The following is an 18,876-nucleotide window of genomic DNA, read 5'->3' as shown; positions in this document are numbered from 1 at the left end:
TCATTTCTTTTTCCTTTTCCTTTTCCTTTTCTCATTTCTTTTTCCTTTTCCTTTTCTCATTTCTTTTTCCTTTTCCTTTTCCTTTTCTCATTTCTTTTTTCTTTTCCTTTTCCTTTTCTCATTTCTTTTTCCTTTTCCTTTTCCTTTTCTCATTTTTTTTCCTTTTCCTTTTCCTTTTCTCATTTCTTTTTCCTTTTCCTTTTCCTTTTCTCATTTCTTTTTCCTTTTCCTTTTCCTTTTCTCATTTTTTTTCCTTTTCCTTTTCCTTTTCTCATTTCTTTTTCCTTTTCCTTTTCCTTTTATCATTTCTTTTTCCTTTTCCTTTTCTCATTTTTTTTTCCTTTTCCTTTTCCTCTTCTCATTTCTTTTTCCCTTTCCTCTATCATGTCCTCATTTCTTTTTCCTTTTCCTTTTCTCATTTTTTTTTCCTTTTCCTTTTCCTCTTCTCATTTCTTTTTCCCTTTCCTCTATCATGTCCTCATTTCTTTTTCCTTTTCCTTTTCTCATTTTTTTTTCCTTTTCCTTTTCCTCTTCTCATTTCTTTTTCCCTTTCCTCTATCATGTCCTCATTTCTTTTTCCTTTTCCTTTTCTCATTTTTTTTTCCTTTTCCTTTTCCTCTTCTCATTTCTTTTTCCCTTTCCTCTATCATGTCCTCATTTCTTTTTCCTTTTCCTTTACTCATTTTTTTTTCCTTTTCCTTTTCTCATTTCTTTTTCCTTTTCCTTTTCCTTTTCTCATTTCTTTTTCCTTTTCCTTTTCCTTTTCTCATTTCTTTTTCCTTTTCCTTTTCCTTTTCTCATTTTTTTCCTTTTCCTTTTCTCATTTCTTTTTCCTTTTCCTTTTCCTTTTCTCATTTCTTTTTCCTTTTCCTTTTCTCATTTTTTTTTCCTTTTCCTTTTCCTTTTCTCATTTCTTTTTCCTTTTCCTTTTCCTTTTCTCATTTCTTTTTCCTTTTCCTTTTCTCATTTTTTTTTCCTTTTCCTTTTCCTCTTCTCATTTCTTTTTCCCTTTCCTCTATCATGTCCTCATTTCTTTTTCCTTTTCCTTTTCTCATTTTTTTCCTTTTCCTCTTCTCATTTCTTTTTCCCTTTCCTCTATCATGTCCTCATTTCTTTTTCCCTTTCCTCTATCATGTCCTCATTTCTTTTTCCTTTTCCTTTTCTCATTTCTTTTTCCCTTTCCTCTATCATGTCCTCATTTCTTTTTCCTTTTCCTTTTCTCATTTCTTTTTCCTTTTCCCTTAGAGACACTGTTAAAGTCAAGTTGTTCCCTCCCGCGCTGCACCAACCTGCTCCCTCAGGGCTACAGGCTGCTGCCACCCGGCGTCGCCTCTCCTTTTGCCCTCTCCCTGCCTTGTGGTGTGCAAGCACGATGACGCCACCCTGCCCAGGAACGGAGAGATGGTGAGCAAAGACCTGGTCCAACAACAAACCCTGCTCCCTGGAGCGCACCCACTGCTGTCCTTGTACCCTGGCCTTGGTGGGAACGGGTTGCTTACTCGAATTAAACCTGCTGCTCCCGCTGGGTGACCAGGGCTTAAGCCTCCTTGTCACCCCCCCAGCGCCACCACAGCTCTTGCAGCTACGTTTGACCGCGTCTTATCCCTTCGCTTGTGGCGCGATGGCGAGCGTTATCCCAAAGAGCAGCAGGTCATTCGGCTTTGCTTTCTTCTAGGCAGGCTCTGACTCTGCTCGGAGCCCTGATGCTGTCTGAAAAGGAAAAATAAAAGCATTTTGCTGTGGCTAACGCTTGACGAGGCAACTCTTCATTTCCTAAAGGCTTCCTCCTGCACTTCACCAAAGCAAAAGCAGCAAAATCCTTAGGGCTCTCAATAAATGTGGATGATAACCCAAATCCCTCCAGCTCCACACGAGGGAAATCCCCCTCCCTCCCATCACAGCTAGAGCCAGATAATTGATACAATCCCGAATGTTGCCACGCTAAATGTTTTGTAACAACAGAGGGGAGAGAATCTGTTTATCTACAACCACATTTGGAGTGACATAAGACTATCACTTCTTTGGTTAAATACCAGAAAGAATATCAATTCTTTGGCTGATATCAATCTAACCAGATCCATTCAGAGTGACAACTTGCATTTCCCTGGTTTGGGGAAGCGATGGGGGGGGAGCCGGGGGCGCTTCCCCACATCAACAACCACGAAGTCAACACTGCCGTTTCCTTCCATTTTGCCGAGGGAAGGAACAAGCCCCCCCAGCAGCCATCGAGCGAGCTCCTCTGGAAACCGAGGGAGATTTGGGGGGTCTCAGACGGCCGCCCCACACATGACAGCTGGGTGCGGGGCTGGGCTGCCTGCTGGCTCCGAGGGAAAAGTTACAGGAACATTTCTTGGCGGCTTCCATCTGTAAAGGCAGATTTGAAGCAAACTTGCGGCGGGCAGCAAAACTCAGGCTTCGAGCAACAAACCCAGCCAGTTCCTGCGGGCACAGGAGCTCTTTGCATCAGCCCCGAGCCTGTGCTTAACCTTCCAAGCAGGCAGAGACACCCGATGCAATCACGCACGGCAGTTTTAGCAGCACTAAGGGCTTAAAATCCTTCTTTTTTTCCCGACTTGACGGATTCCAGTTCCCCCAGCCTCCCAATGACTGCTGCTCTGCTCTACCCCCCGCGCCGCTGCAGCCCGGGGAAGCCCACACTAGCCCCGTCATTCCAGGCCATCTTTCCTGCGGATAGTCTTTCAGAGGGTCACAGTTCAGTGCCCGGATCCTGCGCAGCAGCGTGCCCAACATTTCCCCCCGCCGGCCCATCCCAGCTCTCGGGACTAACATGATCCCCCCCCGACAGGTGCCAAGCTCGATAACGGCCTGCGATCCAGCCGGATGAAAAATAAACCAGGATTAGAGCTGACAAGACCCTTCAGTTGGAGCAGCAAAGTCATTTACCGAAGCTTAAGGGGAGTTAATTTTTTTCGAAGGAACGAAGAGAGAAGCAGGCCTGGAGAAGGAAAACAGCCGAGCTGTGAAACAGGTGGGTGGGATTAGGGCAGAGGAGCTGGAGGCAAAGGTCTCGGCTGGGGATCAAGCAAGCTCTGCTGCACGGCGGGGGAGGAACACGAGGCTTTGCGCCCACAGAGAGCGGGTAAAAGCTGCCTGTTCCCTGACGGAGCCGGGTTGCCGCACCAGGCACCCTGAGGCTGAACTCTCTGGTGTCTACGACGCCACACGATCGTCTCCTTTCTTCATCCTCCAGCACGCTGCCGTGGGATCTCTCTCCTCTCCTCAGCTGCTGTTTTCCCCTAAATCCTCAGGAATGCGATAACGACCTTTCCCCTCCTACCACGCAGGGGCAAAGTCGACGGGGAGCCGCAAGGGAGCCGCGGGCGGAGCTGACCCCCCCAGGGCCACCCAAGCCAAGCTCCTGCGGTCGCTCTGGCGCCCAACACGGCTGTCAGGCACACGCAAGGAAGCTCAGAGGAGCTTCAACCCGATTAACCGAGGCAGGGGCAATATTCGGCGGGGACCTCAAGGGGAGCCTGCAGCACTGCCACCGCACGGCGGCGAGCGCTTGGGGGCTGTTGAGGCTGCTGGAAAAGCTGCCGGAGAAGTTGGACACCGTCATCCCACTTCAGAAAATAAACAGATAAATGTCACTCACTGTCCAAACGCTATCAGCACAGACGCTGTTGTCAATAAATCAGAAGTATCTAGGAACAGCTTGAACAACTTTTATTATTTTTTTTTTAAAGTGCTTAAAACGTAAATAACAAGCTCTTTATAAACATTAGTTGCAACTATTAAAACATGAAACACACAGAACCCACTTCCTGCGTACGTGAAGTACAGGGGAATCAACAACTCCAACCCCCCCCACCCCACCCCCCCTCGACGCTTACCTCTCCCACGTTGGGATGTTTTTCCACCCCCCGTTTCTAACACAAAACACACGGCGGTTTCTGCGCAGACAAGTCGTAAGGCTGAGTCTACGTGACGCTTCGGTATCCACGTCCCTTCAGGGTTGTTCCAGTTTAAGGATATACCTTGGTGGTTCTTCTGGCCTGTGACTCTAGGCCAGAAGGGTCAGACAAGGCAAAAAAAAAAAAAGAAAAAAACACGTGGCCAGAGTTCTTTAAAAGCAAGAAAACCCAGTTGCGGGCTGGTAACAAAAGCAGAGCACAGCTGCGAGCAACAGCACCCTGCGGAAGACCTTGTGAAACAGCTCGAGGTGTGCAAAGAGAAAGACGAGCCCACGAGGCAAGGACACAACTTGTGATGGTTGTGTTTCAAACGGAACCAGTGAAAAGCTGCTGCCGGCCCATCAAGACCCTTTCGTCTGCTCGGTTCAGCAAAGAGCGACACACCTCGGAGCGTGACCCAGAAGTGCTGCTCGCCTCCCTGGGTTTGCAAAGAAATCGCTAAAAATGGAGAGTTGGGAGATGAGCAACTTCAGAACATTTCCCCCGCTTCTGCTTCTCACCCCCCCCTCTACGAGAAAACATCTACGTCCTCAAAAGCATTTCCCTCTGGTAACTTAGAGGTTTTAATAAAAAAATGATACAGACTTCGGCTTCAGTGCTGTTGTGTGGTGTAGCCAAGCTTGCTTGCTCTTATGCAGAGAATAAAAACTGTGTGGTGGGGGGAAAAACCCCACGTTTGCAGGACAGCAGGTGGGGAAACAGAGAATGAAGAGAGAAGCATCTCTAAGATGCCTTTTCCTAAGCACAAGTCATCACTCATCGATACCCCTGGACCTCCGACCGCTCGAGGACAGACACGACACCATCAGGGCAGCCTTGGCTGTTGCCACTGCTCGGTTTTTCCCGTAGCTCCTCGTCTCGCGTGTGATGCCAAGGGACCTGTGCCGTACCCCGACCTCGGCCTTTGGAGATGTTTTGCTCTCCCAAAGTCAAGGCAAGAGCGTTGTAGCTCTGCTTGGTCCAGCCTCCTCCTCTGAGCCGGGGCGGTGGCGGCAGTTCGGGGACGGTGTTGCTCCGCTGCGACGGAGGCAGGTGACGGGAGGAAGGCTGTATTGCTGAAAAGGCCGTACACCTGAGGCAGCCTGCTGTAGCTCTGAGATTAACTTGAGATATTCAAGTGCAAAACATTCAAGCTTTGGAGGAACAACAGAAAAAAAAAAAAAGGCAGAGCTGACTAAGGCAGAAAGGGGATCAGGGAGGCGGTGAAACACGATGGAAGAGGAGGGGGAGAAGGCAGGGAGGAGGTGCAGCAAGATCCTTATGAACATTGGCACTTGTGTGTGGGGAGCACCTACGACGCCGACCGCTGCTGGGGGAGAAGTCCCCAGGAAACAGATATTTATCAGGGAGCGGAGAGCCAGCGTGAGGGCCCCCCCCCCCCCCTCCGGCGCTCACGTGAGATTTCGGCTCTACGCCTCCCCCTCGCTAACGCCCGCCTGACAGAAGCCCTCGCCGCTCAGCAGCCCTGCCCGTCAGCAAGGCTGCGCCTTCTCCAGGCCCTCCGTCCCGTGCCGTGCCGCCCTTGTGACGCCGGACTGCTTTCTACTTCTCCACAACTCCTCCCTGCCCGCCTTCAGGTAAAAGGGAGAGCTTCTCCACGAGAGACAGGAACCCAGAAAGGGCACCTAGTTCTCAGGCCACGGGATCTTTTGATTGCACAGGCAGAGAGAGGGTTTGGGTACTTTCTAAAATGGGAGAAGCACCTTCCCTCAGACCTTCACCAGAAACGAAGTCCCCACAGCTGAGACACACGGAGGGAGGAGGAATGTGAAGATGCAGGTAAAGAAGTGCAAAACCCCAGAATACTTCCTACTGGGGCAAAGGCAGGTAGGAACTGGACGTTCATGGCTGGTATCTTCCCAAGGAGCACATCCTCCTCCTTATACGATGGTCTACAGGCTTGGTATGACCAAACGTTGCCAACGACAGCAACGCCAAATCTCCTTTTCTCCTGACAGCTCTTATCCCGCCAGCCTGCTGCTTCTCCAGCCTCAGACTTCGAGCATGACCCAAGACTGTCTTTAACCAGCTGTACTTCGTCTTGGAACATCTGGCCTGCTCTTCCCCCACTGTCATCTCTTAATATCTCTACCAACCACGTCACGTCAGCCGCCCGTGCAGAACTCCTGCCAAAGACCAAAAGCACCCCGCGCACCGGGCTGGGAAGGCTCTGCTCTCGGCGCTTCAGAACAAACTCACCTAGTTCAGCTGAGCAGGCCAACAGAAGAGAAAGATGCCCGAGATGGGCTGCATTGAACTGAGAATTGGATTTCAGAGATTTTTTTGGTAGGAAACTGCTGTTGTCCTATTGCAAAAGGCACAATTTTTCCAAGTCATGGTATACATTGAAGGAAGCAAGGAGAAAAGAGTATGAAGGTTTTAAGAGAATCCAGTAACTTTAAGAGATCTACAGGAAAGAGAAGATGCCCGACATGTCAAGACAGCGCAAGCCCCACACCAGCTGACCCTCTGCCTGCACGGGCACCTTCTCTAGCCAAAACCCTGGCACAACGAGAGAGGGAGCAACATCCTTTCTATACCCTTCCCCAGCATCTCCAAATCAAAAGCTGTGCTGTACTCAGGGGTGGCCAGGCGCATCGCTCACCCACCAGCCTCAGGCTAACGTCATCTATGGTTGTTACACCACGTAAATTCAAGGTCTTTAGATGATCACTCAGCAGCAAGAAGCCCCCAACTCCCGAGAGAGCTGCCCCGCAACGCCTAAGGATGGGCCCGAGCTGCCAGAGACTGACGCTGGTGTGTAGACGGGGCACAATTGGAGCGGTGTTTGGTGCTAATCCTGGCTTCAAGGGGGCCTGCAGTGCTTACTGAATTGCTGGCTTTGACAGAGGGTGTTCGACGGCCGCCTGACCCAGCAGGATGTCGCGCACAGAGGTGGCCGGGCGGTCAGACAACCTCTGCACGCAAGCTTCGGTCCCGATGGCCTTTTCCTGTTGCACGGAGAAAGACAACACAAAGTCAATGGTGGGGAGCACCCAGCGGACAGCAATTCCTGTGGGCGCAGGAGAGGGGGAGTGCACTACTGAGTAGAAAATCCAGCTGTGGTTTACACATGCAGGAGTCCCCCACAGGGAACACTGGTGCCAGCCAGCCCGGTGACGGGTTGCGTGGTGTGCGAGGAGGTCTCCCGCAGCGCCGATGGTGCACAAATCATCCCCGGCCCTTCTCCCATATTGCGAGTTCAGTTTTGAGCTGGGTAACTGAGGCAGCATCACGGCTCTGCAGGCTCGCAGCGAAGGAACCAACACCGCTCACGATCAGGCGGCAATGGCGGGTTGAGGCCTTTACGGCCTCCAATTCCAGCGCCGTCGCTTTGCCTGGCATCTCCCACACGATCAGGTACGGGCATAACTTGGAGGTGGCTCTTCAGATGGAGACCCTTCGTTTGGGGGTACAACAGAGGGGGCAGGAAGGGAAAGAGGCCTCCAACAGTAGCCCCTTCCCCTCGCCGCCCTCCTGAGCGGGCTCAGCAGACAGTAACACGCTGGTAGACCCTCACTGAGTTTAAGCATCCCTGATGTTGTCAACCAGTCTAACACCATCCATCAGCCAGGGTACAGCACTTCAGAGAAAAGAGATGTGGAAGAGCGTGGGCAGGAGAGCAGCAGCAGCTGGATGAAGACATGGGCGAGATGGTTGGTTTCCAGCTCTCCAATGTTCATGGACCACTTAAAGCGTTGGCAGGATGAGCGCCTGAGAAGATGCCACTTGGTCACGACGGCAGGAACCTAAGGAGGCATCTGCCTCCTGTGGAGGGCTCTGCTCCTCCCCATAGGGTGGATGACAGCCCATCACCCTATAGTTCCCTGGAGCCAGAGCTGGGATAAGCTTGGGCTGGGAAGGAGCAGATAACCTTTCCTGCTAAACTCTGCGAACGGAAGCCACTGGAGCCCTCTTGTAAGAGGAGGGGGGAGTGCAGGGATGTTTGCAGCGTGTTTATTGGAGAAGTGCTCTAGGCAAGTGCCGCTGGTCTCTGGGGAGAGGTTACTTGGTCTTGCTTTCCCCCAGCGGGATCTGGAGGAGCGTGGGAGACTGTTCCATGATGCGCACCAGCAGCTGGTCAATGTAGTTCTCCAGTTCGTGGATGTGCTCCTCCTTCTTGCTCAGCTCCTTCTCTCTCTGCAGCAGGAGCTGGATGAGTTCATCGTGGGTCAAGTGATAATACTTGGCTGACTGGTCCAGTACAGTGGGATCCTGTGGTAGAAACCAAGAGGAACATTCAGCGAATCGAACAAAAACCGCTGCTCCCTTTAGCGTTTGCGAGACGCAGCAGCAACCAAAGCAACGTATTTTCTGCGTCTGTCTGCTTTCCAAACCCGACCTGATGAGCCTGAGACGTTGCCCAGCTATCATGTCCTGTCTTTACTATGCAGCTTTCCCACGGGCCATGCAGCCACCCGAAAATACTGGAGACAGAGCAACTGCCCAGACATCCAGGCCAAGGCAGCCTCCTCCACACGGCTAGACGGTGACCACGGAGCACTTCTACCAGATGAGTGAATCACTAGCAAGGTTTCTCCAAAGACTGTGTCAAACCTCTCTCTCCCAACAGTTAAAAGCTAAGGGTGTGGGCACAGCTGAGCCCCTTAGCCTGGCATAATAAGGCCTGGCATTAGCTAATCCCCCTTTCTGGGGCTTCCCCCATCCTCCAGCAGCAGGCCTGGATGATGGCAGAAGAGAATTAAGAGCTGAAAAACCCTTCAGGAGCTCCCAGAAGATGTGAGCCCCAGGGAAGTCAGGACTCCCAGTAGAGCTGGGGCTGCCAGACAGGCTGGAGCAGCACAGGGCAGCAGGACACAGACAGACCTCATCCCAGAAAAGCTGAGGTGCTCATAACCCCCAACATGAACTACCTGTGGCACCAGGAAGGGATTTCTGGGTGAACCCCAGCAGCAGCATTTTGCGTGTCAAGTTGGGGGGCACACACAGAGTGGCAGTAGGACGAAAGGAAGGAGAAGGCACCCCCATGAGACCGTGCCATCAGACACATCACACAGGTTTTTGCTTGCCTCAACATGCCAGCGGCTGAAACGCAGCCAGGCAAGCAGCACTTGAGCAAGGCCCCAGGAAGCACTTTCCCTCTGCCTCCACCAGGAGAAAAAACCCCTTCAGGCCTTCCACAGGCAGCTACCACATCCTCCACCCTTCACGTCTGATGGATAACCAGGCTTTTGCTCACACGCTGTACAATAAAAACCCCAAACCAAAGCAAGCAACGGGAGAAGAACGATGGGGTGAGAAGGTCCAGAGACCAGGTCATGGAGGAAGGGAGGCCAGCGAGAGGCCGGGTAACCAGGATCAAGGATGTCAGAGTTAATACACGTGGTTCTGCTCACACCGTGGCAGGACCCCCTTCTACCTCCTCCACCACCAGTTTTCTGCACCTCCGTCACCAACTCTGGAACATCTCGAGCAGGTGGGAACGCAGCTCTCCCCTCAGCGGTAGGTTCCTACCTTTAGCTTCTTTGAGTCCGTTTTCTCCAGGTGAGAGGACGGGGCCACAGGCTGGATGCTGCTGGTGGTGACCGTCTTCAGCTTCTCCAGGCCATTGCTCAGAGCAGTCGACAGGCTGGACCTGTGCTGCTGTTTCTTCTCACTGGAGACCTCTTGCACTGCAGCACTGATGGGTTTCACTGGATGAGGACTAAGGAGAACAAGGGGGTTGGACAGTTAACACCCTCTCGAGCTGCAGAGTGATGCTGCCGGCTCTCCCTATGGTTTTTACGGGGATGGGACCCACTTATCAAATTTCGCCAGGTCCACACTGCTCAATCCTCTGGGTCTGTGTTGCTCACAGCTCACCTGCTCCAAGGAGAGAGAGGAGAGCCGGAGTCCCACAGAGCAGGCAGCCCACAGCACTCTCCAGCACCGTTTCCACCCACAGAGGAGATAAGCAGCCCCAGGACACATGTTCGGCCAAGATACGGAGATCCCCGTGCCCACACCCACGCTGCTCAGTCCACACCAAGCACGCTGTGGGTCAAAAGCCCCAGATACCCAGCTCCAACATAATCGGACGCTGCTCCACCCACTGCCCAGAAGGGCATTTTGGTGCCCAGGAGCTCGCAGGTGAGTGTCTGGGGTCACCACTGCTGCTTCAGGGATGCTCCCGCACCACTGTGCATCAGTTCCTGCACTGCCTCAGCCCAAGAGCTGGGCTCCACCAGCCTGGAAGACACCACGGAATTTGCCCCCCGCACCCCCGCTCCACTAGCCGAGAGGGAAGGTGAGGAGATGGTGTCTGAATGCACCTTCTTTGTCAGTTATGAAGGAATTATATTTTCATTTATTTTTGCCTCACTCTTCACCCAAAAGATTGTTTCTGGGCTTAAACAAAGTACGTTTGCTTTTCAGCGCGATGGAAAGAGAAGTGACCTGATGCTACCTTCCTACAAGGGATGGGCCAACCTGTGCACCGTTATTTGGGATGAAAAGATCTTCCAATCTCCCCTGGAGCTCTGGGAAGCCTCTGCACTCATCTGGTGCAGCAGCCGCCTTGCAAAGGGTGATAATCCCAACTGCTGTGCATCCCAGCAATGCTGCAGGGGAAGGGGGACGACATGCTCGTAAGAGCTCTCAAGGAAGGCCAAGGGGACCTCAGGGTGTCGGTAGGACAGGTTGTGGGAGGAGAGGTACCACCTACAGTTACTGTGTGAGCCATTAGCCGGGCTGGGACAGACCCCTCTTGAGTCCAGCTTGTGCTGTAACCGCTCGACTGTGCTTTATGTCCCTTTTGAATGCAGAGCAGGTGGCTTTCAACCCTGCTCCAGGACAGAGATGATGGGTGAGGATGGGGCAAAGGTAGCATCCCACAAGGCATCAGGCGGGTGGCCCAAGTCCTCAAGGCTGGTGTCCTCGTGCCTTGTCAGCGGTGACGGGATCAGGACGTACCAAGCTGTCTCCCCGTCGTGCTGACAGGGCATGTCCAGAAGTCCTCTTCAACCATGACGATGCCTCCTGTCATCCATTTGCCAGGAGAGGACAGCAGCGGTGCCACTGACCAGCTCCAACAGGCCAAAGGATCAATACCCCTTGTCAGCGCTGTCCAAGCACGTAGACAGAGCCAAGGGTTCCCGGACAGGATGGAGAGGGATCCCAAAAATCTGAGTGGGAGTCCACTGACAGCATCAGGGGTTGGCGAAGTCACCGTTCTGCAGGTCAGCCTCAAGCACTCTCTACCCTGGCCTAAACCCTTCACCAGCAGAGCTGCAAACACCCCAACACTGCGTTACGAGCAGCCCAGCAGTTGTTCATCTTTTACGATGTAAAACGGGGTGAGGGTGAACTGGACCAGAGGCCGTGCACAGATCCTGAAAAACTCATTCCCAAGTCCTTTAAAGAACCAGAAGTAACGACCTTGCTTGCTTGAACCACTGCTAGCCCCCTTCCTAGCCCAGAATGAGCGGCGTTCACTGCAGGATCCGGGGGAGACAGCTCTAGTACCACTGCAGGACTTCTAGCGTTCCTCAAAACACAGTGTTTGGGAAGGAGAGCAGCTGGGGAGCCACCAGGACTGCTCACCACAGCCAGATCTGAAGAGAAGCAGCTCCAAATGCCACCATCGCCTCACACATCCCCGCAGCCAGCGCAGAGACTAAGACCAGAGCGTGGCTGCAGAAGCAGGAGACTGCCCTGAGCAAGAGGTCTGCTGGGCTCTGGCTGGCCGTCACAAACACTCAAACCATTTGAAAGCTCTGAAGGGGACCTCTCTTGAACCAAACTTACCAAGGCCACTCCACAGAACAAAAACCAGCAATAGCCTTGGGACAGCTCAGATGCATTTTGAAAGCAGGGGGACATGTCCCACTGCTAGCCTGGTCACAGCCAGCTTTCAGCTCCACTGCCAGTGGGAGCACATCAACTCTGCAGGGCTGGAAAAGGTATTTTTTTAAAAAAAACATCATTATCCCATTCTTGCCCGCTGAGAGGGGAGCGTGCGCAGGGCTCCTGCGAACCAAGCTGGGGCTCTGCCCCCTCGGCTTGTCACTCTGAGGGGTTCTGAAAGCAGAAGGCACGGCTCCACCTGCGTCCCACCCCGGGACAGTCGGCACCGGGTCCTTCCAAGGGAACAGAGGTTGGTTCAATGCCTCACAGCCATGTCTGAAGTCCTGATGGATCTGCTGAGAAGTTGGACCTGTTTCCACCTGCCGGTTGATGAATGTGAACTTGAGAGTAGAATCAGTCGCTCGCACTGACAGCCTGCCTAATCCAGCACTGCATCTCCGAGTAGACACAAGCCTATGATGAAGCTTAACACATTCAAGATGAAACATCTCAGGATGACACTGGCACAGCCCTGGTCCCCCCCTCTGAGCAAGCCTGGCTGTGTCACAGCTCCCAGGGTCATTCCTGAGCACAGTGAAAAACCGTAGGGGGATATTCCCCTGCGGCAGCTTGGAAATGAAGTCTTTATCAACCCATGGAAACACTTCTCACCGAGAACACGACAAAACAAATCCAGGGAAATCAGTCTCTCGTGGGTGAGCTGCTGTGCCTGCAGCAGCCCGTGAGGGCCAGACCTCTGTGGAGAAAGGGTCTGCGGGAGGAAAGGGAATGACCGAACTCGGGATCAGCAACTCTTCTCCCAGGTCTATCCGTGGATGTGGCAAGCCACTCTCGGAGCTCCAAGGGCTCCACAAGGACTCCATTTGAATCATAAAGACTGGCAAGTGGTTTAACCCAAAACCTTTTTGTCACAAGACGACAATCCTGCTGCACTCCTGACATCAGGAAGGCACAAAGCAGCACATGCCAATACCACCTCAGCACCTGTGATGTCCCCAATCCTGTCACCTACAAGTACCATAACCTGTTGCAAGAGTCACACACATCTGACTTCCTGATCGACGGGGAAGGAGCTGCCCAACTGCTGGGCTCCTCCAAGACAGTGGAGTCCCCAGAGCACTGCCATGGGCTGTCCTTTAGGTCCTACCTGTACCAGGGGACGTGACCAGAGACCCCTTCCCAGCGGTGAAGGCACCATCCTGCCCCTCCCCAAGGAGCAGCAAGGGGAGCCTCCGTACACTTGAGTGTTGCAACCGATGCCCTGAGCACCCACCTCACCCCAGTGGCAACGGTTTTGTGGCGAGAGGCCTCCCTTGTTGTAGGAGAGCGGGGAAGGATCAGCAAGTGGGATCCCAACATGTGCTCTTCCAGACTCCGAATTCCTCAGCTGCATCTTGAAATCCGGCTGTGCCAGGAGGGCACAGCTTGCCAGCTCCCCGTGATCCGGCGGTGCCCCCCAGCCAGACTAGGAAGGAGGTGCTGGTGTCACTCAGATCAACAAATCTACCGCTTGACTTGCCATTTTGAACAAGATGACCAGCAGAGAGCCCCTCTGGCCACCTGGGAAGAGGACATGGGTCCCGACACCCAGTTGCCATCCCTCCCGAGGGAAGCGTATAACCCCAGCACACCAGACTCCCAATAATCCACAGCAGGTACCAGCTCCTCCTTCATCCGATGGAAGAGAAAGACACTTTTGTCCCAGATAAGCCTTAATGCCTGTTCTAAGTTTGAAGTCTTTCCTTTTCCCTTCCACCTTTTTTTCTCCCAGATCTTTTCTTTGTTTACATGCCACTGACCATCCTAACAGAAGGTGATTCTAGGAAAGGCAAGCATTGCCACGGGGACCCAGAAAAGGCCCTTCCAGCTTTCCTCTCTCCCCTCATAACAATTAGCCACCTCTCCCCAATCTCAAAGTAGTGCAGAATCTCAGAGCCTTCCACAGAAACCTCAGTAACTCTTCAAAGGTTCTTCAACCGCAGCGGCAAGTATCCAAAACATTTGCGTTTTACAGCTAGAGAAACCAGCGCAGAGACGTTCAAGGACTTCTTAGACGTGTATCATGACAGAAGCCAGCGCTGACATGATGGCCAGCTCTTTGGTCCAAGCCCACTTTCCTCCCACGAGCCAGTCAGGCCTTGGATGGATACACAGTCAAGCCTGAAGATGACGGTGAGCACTAGTGACAGAGAAAGCCCTGGGACTACACTTCTTATTGCCTAATTTTACCCTTTGGGATTGCAGGACACTTCTCTTTCCATGAGACATAACAAACATCACCAGAGTTCAGAAGGTTTCTGTATACCTGCTATCTGTAAATTTTGAACAAGGTTATTTGTTGAAGGATGAATAATCCAATTAAGAACGATCTGAGGATCTGGTCTCAATAAAGAAGAAAAGAAAACCCAAACCAGCCAACAGACCACCTCTTGCTGGGCTTTGCTCCTGAAGTCATTTTGCAAGTCAAACCCACGCTCAAGCCAAGGAAGGATCCCCAGGCAGAAGGGCTGGAGCTCAGCTACGTTCTGCTGTCCCCATCCTCCTGCCCGCTCTCTCCCCAGGGCCATGACCAGTATTACTCTTGGGCCAGACAGGATTTTATCATCCCAGTGCCTCCATGAAGCCCTGCTTGCCTTCTGTCGCAGAAGTGAGGCTGAGCTAACGAATCACTGCTGGAAGACCCAGGTCCCCAGGTAAACCCTAAGAGCTTGATCCTCGATGCCCTGGGCAGACAGAGCCCATGGCCACCCTCTGCTGCCCAGGCCGACCAGGGGAAGGTACACCAGGAAAATTACATGAAGGACACAGAGCAAGACTCCATGCCCTCAACTCAGCATCTTTCTCTGCTTCACGGCATTTCTACAAGCCCAAGACTGACCTGGGAGGAGGATCAGCCCCTTCTTCCCTCTGAGGCACCGCCATGGCACCCCCCTTCCCATTCCCATTATCCTCAAGGCTAAGCCCCACTGGCTTCTTCACCAACAGGAATCTCGGCAGGAGGGAGGGGAGAATGGTGTTTTGCCACCGTCCTGGTGAAACTAGTTTGGGGTTGTTTTTTTGGCTATGGAGAGAAGAAGGTTTTTAGTACCTGATGGGTGTTTAAAAAAGGAAAGAAACCAAAGCTGAATTAATGAAAAGGGAAGGGGCGGTAGCTGTGCACATGCCATGAAGGATCTCACGAGAGCATGACCGGCTGGAAGCTCTCCTGGCAGACATGGAAAAGGCACCTATTTTGCAAGCACAGGGAAGATGATGGAGCCAAATATTAGCACCGAGTGAAATGCGGATGCAATTCTGCTGTGGCTGAATTTTTCAGCTGGGGAGGGTCTTGGACGTGTCAAAGTGTTTGCCCTAGTTTTGGACAAACACGGGACATCAGCGGCCATTCCCTGCCGTGATCCGAGAAAGCCAAGGCTTCGAGCCGTTCAGGCTGGACCCTCTGGGACCACGGGAAGGTGAGGGAGAGAGGACCTGCAGCAACACGTGGGAGTGGCCTCCTTGGAGTCAGCTCAACCGTGAGCTGCTGACACTGAGCCGGGGTCCACTTATCGGCCCCCCGATAAGAGCAGAAGGGAGACAGGGTTCACCTCTACCAAATAACACACCCTTCGCCTTCCCCGGAGTGCTCACCTGGTCGTCTGCTGGCAAAAGGGCTTCTCAGCTGGCTGTGTCTCCCTGGGCAAAACCACGAGCGCTGAAGCTTGGGTGTCACCGGACTGCGGCAAAGGGCAGGGCTGGGCGGCTGCGCGGCTGGTCGCGGCAGGGACCCCGCTGCTCGCGGGGCACGCACCAGGGGAAGGGAAATCAAACTGTTTAGGGTTAGTCGCAGCCACAAGGAAAGGGGTGGAGAAGGCCAAAGGCTGGCTGTCATGCAGGAAAGAAGGCTTGCCTAGCGGGTCCCCGGGGAGGTTAGTGGGCTGGAAGCCTTGCCCAAGGGCTTCCTCGTGGAGGCGGGTGAAGCTGAAGCCCCCCCGATCGAGCCTTTCGGGCAGCACGGCTTGAATAGGGAGGGGGTCTGGTGGCTTCTCCACAAAGGGGTTGCTTGGGGCATTTGGGCTGAGTGCCAGAGCAAAGGGATTTCTCGGGGCTGAAGCATCCTGCTCGTGCCTCTCCTCCGCCCTATCTGGCTTCCAGAAATCAGCCTTCTTGAAGTCTATCCTGCTCTCGGCCGAGCCTCGGTGCCACGGCCCCTGGGGCTCGCTGGCGGGGTGTCTGCCCTGCTCTGCCTCCCGGAGAGGGCCGGCCACTGCCACGGGGGTGCAAGGCTCAGGCTGGCCCTCCGCTCGCCTGGCAGGGCCGGCCGCCAGCCTGTGCTGTCCCTCATCATCGCCCCGCGCCGGCTCCGGCTGGGGTGGGCTCTCCCCACACGCTAACCTTTGGGGTTGTGTCGCCAGGCCGAGACCCGTGGGGTGACCGGCCGCCTCCTGCTCTTCCAGAGCCGTCCAGAAGATTTCCGTCTGGCCCAGGTCTAGCTTGGAAGGTGGGTTTAGTCCCGATATACTGAGCTCCTCAGGGAACGACTCCTGTTCGGAGGCCATCTCCCACTTGGCACCACCTGCAGCCCCCATCAGAGGAGATAAATCTGGCTGGCTCCAGCTCCCCTTAGTGCCCGACTGGTCTAATCCATCTAGGGAAAACTTCGATGGGCAAGTCTCGAACTGCTCAGCCGCATCAGTCTCATTCACCTCTGACCGTTCTTCCCCCAAAGAGGTGTCCCCTTTTGCCAGCTCACTAGCTCTTGCCTCCAAATCAGCTGCTGAGTCCGCAGCGGCAGATTCGGCATCCTCGGAGACCGGGAACTCGCTCCCGGCTTCAGCTACATCCACTCCCAGAACAGGCGGGCTGGGAGATGCCGGGACAGAGGGCTCGCTGCTCAGATGGCTCCTTGGCAGCTCCACATCTGCTTTCGGGCCCTCTGCGTCTTCCTCGCCGCCTCGCTGCTTCGCCTGCGGGTTGCAAACATCCTCCTCCTCGCTGTCGCCTCCGCCGCCCGCGGCTGCAAACCACCTCGGAGGTTTGGGGGGCGGCGCAGCTGAGCCGGCCGCCATCTCCTCCCTCTCTTGGGTACCCGTCCACGGAGAGAGGACGATGTGCCTCTCGCGAATGTCGGAGCTGAGCTTCACCCGGCTTTCGCTGGCCTCGAGCCGCATGCTAGCCTGGAGCCGGTAGACTGAAGTCCGTATGTCGAACACTTCCTCCTCGCTACCAGCACCCTGGGCCTCCGTCCCTGGCTCGGGGGCCAAGGGGAACCGTCGTGCTGCCACATCCGCGAGCACCCGCGGGGGCACGGCCGCCACGTTGCCGCCTGGCAGCGTTTCGGAGGCGAGCTCGGGGGCGAAGGTGCTTCTGGGCAATACGCAAGCGGCAGCACGAGATCCGCTCTTCGCTTCGAAGGTGCCTTCGCTGAGGAAGGCTGGCCGTGGGCCAAAGGCGCTCTCCTGACCCATGTGTTCCTGCTCAGCCACGCTTTGGGTGCTCTCTGACAGGTCAGGAGCTGTTTCGGTGGCTATGGTCATCCATCCGTTTGTCCCTGCACCAGAGGGTTCCTCCTCATTACTGTCCCCTTCCTCCCTAGCACTATTTTCAGCAGTTAGTGGTGTTGAAGCCTCTTTTTCCCCTGGATTTCCCGATGCAAACGCGGCTGTCCAAACCGTAGGCGTGCTGCTTTTTCTCCTCCTTCCCATCGACCCTGCAGACACAGGGCTCAGCACATCCTCTATCACGGTCGCTTCTTGGGTTGTGCTCACCAAGTTTGCCCCCACGTCTAAACCGGAGAAATTTGTCCAAGATCGTAGAGTCGCAGGCATTTCACTGCCCATTTGTGCATCTGCCTTTTCAAATACCTTTGTCCCCTTCTCGCGAGCCGGCTCGGCTGCTCTTTCCGTTGGGCTGGCTGCGTCGGGATCGTCGATGAAAGCCATGCCCTCCGCCGCCACCGAAGCGAAGAAGTTTTCCTTCTTCAGTTCTGGTTTGAGCCTGCTGGTCGCAAAAGCATCGAAGGTCTCGTCCCACTCTGAGAGGGGAGGAGGGACGGCGGGTTTCTCATCCGGAGGAGGAAGGTCTCCTTGTGATGGGGGAGTAGTTTCTGGAACGGGGACACCAATGCTTTTGGCTGGAGACTCCCTCTCTGGGTCTTTATGTCTTAGGGAGGTAGAGGGACTGCAATCCTCAGAGGAATATAAGTTCCCAGCGACCTCTGTTGAAGCATGCGGCCCAGACGGGAAACTAGAGAAAAAGCGAGTAGGTGAAGGAGAATTTAGTACCTGGTCAGCGAGGAGGTCCTCAAAGAAGGGATTGCTCTGCAGGGAGTTGAGGAATGGGTTGGTAGGGGACAAGCATCCGGACTGACTGTCTCCGATAGCGGGAGAGGGGTTAGCGCTTGGCATGCGAGCGAGATGGGCTACAGCGGCAGGAGGAAACTGGGCAGGGGAGCAGGGAGGAAAATGAGAAGGAGCATCTGAGCTGGTTTCTACCTGAGGAGACACTTCCAGGCTGTGGAGGGAAGACAAAACAGTCCTCCTGGTTAATGCTGTGACAGTGCTGTAAGCATAACACCACACACACTCCAAACGCTTCGGTTCAAAGCAATGCAATGATCAAATACATACTCGTCTCTCTTGTTAGGCACAGCAATGATTATGGAGTCAAGGCGTGGAAAGGGCATGCACAACAAAAAGGAAAGGGCAGCCCTTCTTCTAGAACAGTCCTCCAAACCTCCCCTTTCTGCCTCAGCAAGCCCTAAGGCTCAGAAGCCCAAGGGGTTTTTCCCACCTCCTGCGGCCCAAGGACTCGGCTAATTTTTTTCGTGCCGACGCTGGCGCGTACCGAGGGCAGGCTGTGCACGAGGGGCCGGGCTGGGCTCTTGGATCAGGATTACTCGAGCCAGTAAGAGCACACAGAAGTGAGTGTTTCCCAGTTTACCCCAGTGCCTCGTTACTTGTTTGGCAACGTACCAGGACAACAGCAGACGCGTCCCTCTTGCGCAGGAGGGAGGGTAACGTGCCCGCAGGCGGCCAAGGAGCAGGAGCGGAGCAGGAGGGAGCACGTGGCCAGGATGCGGCCCTGGCTCCACTTCTGACTCTGCCCAGTTTCTCCGTCCACCCTTCGTCACGTCACTTCTGGCCTGAGGTCCCCA

At 54.1% G+C, this 18,876-nt stretch overlaps 1 protein-coding gene across 2 annotated transcripts in view; it reads right to left on the bottom strand.

Annotated features, from left to right (window-relative positions):
* Positions 1-4,474: 4,474 nt before the first annotated feature.
* RAB11FIP5 (RAB11 family interacting protein 5) overlaps positions 4,475-18,876 on the bottom strand; it is a 41,339-nt gene continuing 26,937 nt past the window's right edge. The window contains exons 4-6 of one of the 2 annotated variants that reach the window (XM_086464073.1): positions 15,372-17,966; positions 9,411-9,600; positions 4,475-8,150 (exon numbers count right to left, since the gene is read on the bottom strand). In XM_086464073.1, coding sequence (XP_086320199.1) covers positions 7,941-8,150; positions 9,411-9,600; positions 15,372-17,966 — 2,995 coding nt within the window. In that variant the 3' untranslated portion in view covers positions 4,475-7,940. Of the gene's footprint in view, positions 8,156-9,410; positions 9,601-15,371; positions 17,967-18,876 lie in introns of both variants that reach the window. The other variant, XM_086464074.1, reaches the window with a different exon arrangement.

Source organism: Leptosomus discolor, chromosome 4 (assembly GCF_034619465.1).
Source record: "Leptosomus discolor isolate bLepDis1 chromosome 4, bLepDis1.hap2, whole genome shotgun sequence".
NCBI classification, from domain to species: Eukaryota; Metazoa; Chordata; class Aves; order Leptosomiformes; family Leptosomidae; genus Leptosomus; species Leptosomus discolor.
The sequence above is the reverse complement of the archived record's forward strand: the minus strand, read 5'-3'. Positions and strand labels throughout refer to the sequence as shown.